At 37.0% G+C, this 3,807-nt stretch overlaps 1 protein-coding gene across 1 annotated transcript; it reads right to left on the reverse strand.

The window, feature by feature from the left end:
• Positions 1-1,650: 1,650 nt before the first annotated feature.
• On the reverse strand, positions 1,651-3,079 carry LOC145121136 (uncharacterized). The gene has a single exon (XM_079056920.1). It carries the CDS (start codon positions 2,887-2,889, stop codon positions 1,951-1,953), a length of 939 nt encoding a protein of 312 aa, XP_078913046.1. The 5' UTR covers positions 2,890-3,079; the 3' UTR covers positions 1,651-1,950.
• Between the last annotated feature and the right edge of the window lie 728 nt (positions 3,080-3,807).

The raw sequence follows: 3,807 nt of genomic DNA on the forward strand, positions 1-3,807 counted from the left end.
CTCAAGAACTACAATGATTATATGATGAATACAAACATATTTTCTCTGGATTTGGAAAATAAAACATTATATTTTTAATCTACAACCTCAAAATCAAGAACAACTAGAGATTTAAACCCACAAGAACAGTTAGATAGAGTGTGAAATGCATGAGATAATTACAGGCGAAGCTGCACCTGATCTTCTTCTTCTTCTTCTTATTCTCTCTCTCTCTCTCTCTCTCTCTCTCCAAGAAACCCGTGTTTCAGCAGAGTTGCATCTCGTCGCAAAACCCTTAGAGACGTCATCATCGTCACAACAAACCCTAATCGTTAGCGGCGTTGGGGTCGGCAGTGGTCCCCCGGTGAAGATGGACAGATCTTCGGCGATAGAGGTGACTTTGCGTTTGCAAATATCCGGCCGCAGTGGTCATGAACCCTCTGATCTAAAAATTGTTTAGTCGAAACCCTAGGTCACTGCCCTTCTCATTTTTGTTTTGGCTTCAAGCTATGGAAACATTCACCACCGCCACTGTCTTCGTCTTCGTCGAGGTTTCAGGTAGGTGGTATCAAGATCTATTCATCTGACGAAGACGGTAGCGTTTTCCTCCTTCTCAAGTGATTAAGAAAATTTTGCTTCCCCCACCAGAGACCTCCCAACGCAGCCGCCACCCTTCTTCTTCTCCGTTTCCCAGATCTGTTCACCAAGCTTCAACAACAGAGGGAGAGAGAGATAAGGGGAGTCCTTCGACTTCTCGAATTTCTAGCTCCGATCTACGTCTGTCTCTCTTCCTCTCTAAATGTATCTCTTCATCTCTCTTCTATCGGCTTCAGGTGGTGGTGGTTATGCTACCGGCGGTGGCTTTTGGTGATGGTGGTTATGCTTTGACCGGCGGCGACTTCAAGTGGGTGTTTACAAAAACAAAAAGGTGTATAACAAAGGAGGGGTGTGGAGGGGTGTTTACATTTTCTTTATTATTTATTTTTATAGATAAACTTAATAAAGAAATTGAAAAAAGAAAACACCAAGGGCAAATCTGTCATTTTAGATATTTTCAAAATTCTTTGGACCAAACTCGCAACAAAATGAAAAGTTTGGACCTCTGTTGCTAGTGCAAACATTTTTAGACAAAAGTGGCAATTTTCAGGTAACCACGGGGACCATTTGTGCAATTTTGTCCTTTTTTTTATAGATGGTAGGATAACTTTCTCATAAAATGCATCCCATGGAGATATAACACAGTTGTATTCACAAAACTGAATAATATGACTCTGCAGATAAAACATGCCGGTTTTATCAATGAACCCGGGTTCTTTAACTTGATAATGTAGCCCGGTTCCTTACTGCAAACTGGGTCATATAGTTCTCCCTTTTATAAAACCCGGTTTCTACATAATCCAGCCCGGTTTTTTGAATAACCGGGTCTTGGCGGGTCCTATGTGGTTTTTTGTAGTAGTAATACGGGAATGCAAAAGACTTCGCACCTAAACATTATATACACACATATGTGTATGTTATCCAATCACATAAGATCACCTTGGACAGGACCAGATGAAAGATTAACAAACAACTCACAATAACATACACCATCGGTTAGGAGCATAATAGCATTCATAAGTATCATTACAGAGATACAACATCCGGAACACAAAGCAACCACTATAAATGCAAGATACGGAACTAATATATCTCTGAAGTTTCAGATTTGTCACAACAAATTTGGAACTCAACAAGTCTCAACATGAGTTCCTAATCTACGGTTGTGAACTCCGTTAGTATATTAATTTTAGGAGTACCCTTAATTTAAGGGACTATAAATAGTGTATAAATATAAAATAGCTTCCTCAAATAAGTTATTGTTGTCTCTATAAATTGTACTATGCTCCTATGTAAATTATAGTGAAATATATTGAAGCTGTTTTTTTTCAAAACTCACCAATTATGAGTTTCTTTGTATCGCTATATATTTATCTACAATTCCATGTCGAGAGGAGCAAAAGATTTCCCCATTTGAAGAAAGCTATGTGATTCGTCAAGTTTGCTTGTTTTACTTTGAGCCTCGATATCTTCATGTGCCTGTTCTTGATCGTAGCTTACTAGTGATTGGTACTCAACTTGTTTATCATAGATTTTAGTCATGACCAAGTAAAGCGACATAGCAAAAATCGTCACAAAAAGTAGATACCAGCTAAATTGAATAGTCACTAACGACTTGGCACGTTCTACTGCTTCGTCTCCATGGCACCGAACTACATGGTGACCCTGTTCTAAGTTCAAGAAACAACCTTTTGGAATCAAACTTCTAGTCCAAAGCATGAAACCCATAACCATGAGCCAAAGACCCTGGAAGAACAGACTAATGGACCTTATGAAACTAACTATGAAGCTTTTCTGGTAACCAATGCCCATAAGGGTACTAATGAAAGAGATAAGAATTAATATTTGTAGAAGCATATGGTATTGTCCTTGGATACCCATGTTTCCAGTTGAGTGAAGGTGGGTGAGGAGGAGTTGGTGCCCAAACGCAATACCTAAAAGCAACTGTGTCAACTCGTATTGGGCTTTGGGTTGAAACTTGTCAAGTAGTATCGCAAAACCAGCGTAGGCTATAAACATCATAAAAATGAACAAGTGTTCGATGTTCTGCATATGGTTGGAAGGAATGGTGCCATCTGTGTCAAACGGATGGTGATGATCTGGTAAAACAAATATCTCCATGACTACGGCCATGGAACAACTTACCATGATGTAGTAAAGTTCCAAATACTTTATCCTTGTGGTGGGAATCCATGGGCAAAAATGGAAGGCTTTGGGGTTTTGAACATGGAGTTTGATATGGTTAACAAGGTGCCATAAACCAACGAAAAGAAAAACAGACCCTGGTGCAACATGTCCCACCAAAGTGCCCATGTGTTAGGTTGATGTGATCAGATGGGTGCTGTTTGTGTAGCAGAATGATGAGAAGAGAGAGAGAATTGAAAACAACAATAAAAGGCGAATGAAAATTGAGATAGAGGAAAGGTAGTTTAAAGGGGATTGAAGGCCTCGAGACTTCCTAAGGGGCTTTTTTAAATCGTTTTTACTGTTTATATATGGATGTTTGATTTCTATTTGAATAAGATAGGAAGGCTTGAGCAACTTATGGGGATACCTTATTTGGAGGCGTAGGAATAATATAATAACCGATCACTAATAAAACATTTTCATTAAATTGTTTTTATAACACTTTTTTTAACAGCTAAACCTTTTAATATTAGAACATCAAATAGCTAGAGTTATAAGTTACAATACAAGGGTTCTTAGACTAAGATTCCCATATATAACTATATAAGTTACAATAGCAGGGTTCTTAGACTATATATCTTAGAAATGTTATATGCAACAAACTTACATATTTTTATTAATTTATAAAACAAAACAGGGTTTTTAATAGTTTAGTAGTTTATGCAACCATTTTCAATTTGTTACAAATTTATACATGTATAATTTGGCGAACATTTTGTTTAAAAACAGAAACATGGTTACATAAATTGATAAGAAAACTCAATTCATTCTTTATTTAGGCATAAACCGGTAACCTTATTGCATAAGCATAAAGCATGCCCTTAATTACATAATTATTCATTAACATGTTGTTCATGATATGGTATATATAATTTCATATTCAAACTCAGTAAGAATAAAAAGAGACTTTGTGAAAGATAAATTGAGTAGTAAATTTGTTGTCGAGAATTCGGAAGAATGTTAACTATCTTGTCATGTGAAAGATGTGATGCCAAAAAGAAGGATGCGTGGAAAAGTATGCAAGAAGAGTTCAATTAAATTCTT

Source organism: Lactuca virosa, chromosome 6, assembly GCF_052849685.1.
Source record: "Lactuca virosa cultivar CGN04683 chromosome 6, Lactuca_virosa_CGN04683_v6, whole genome shotgun sequence".
Classification (NCBI taxonomy): Eukaryota; Viridiplantae; Streptophyta; class Magnoliopsida; order Asterales; family Asteraceae; genus Lactuca; species Lactuca virosa.

Coding starts and splice junctions, on each gene's coding strand:
- LOC145121136 (XM_079056920.1), bottom strand. CDS start 2,889: ATGGGCACTTTGGTGGGACATGTTGCACCAGGGTCTGTTTTTCTTTTC.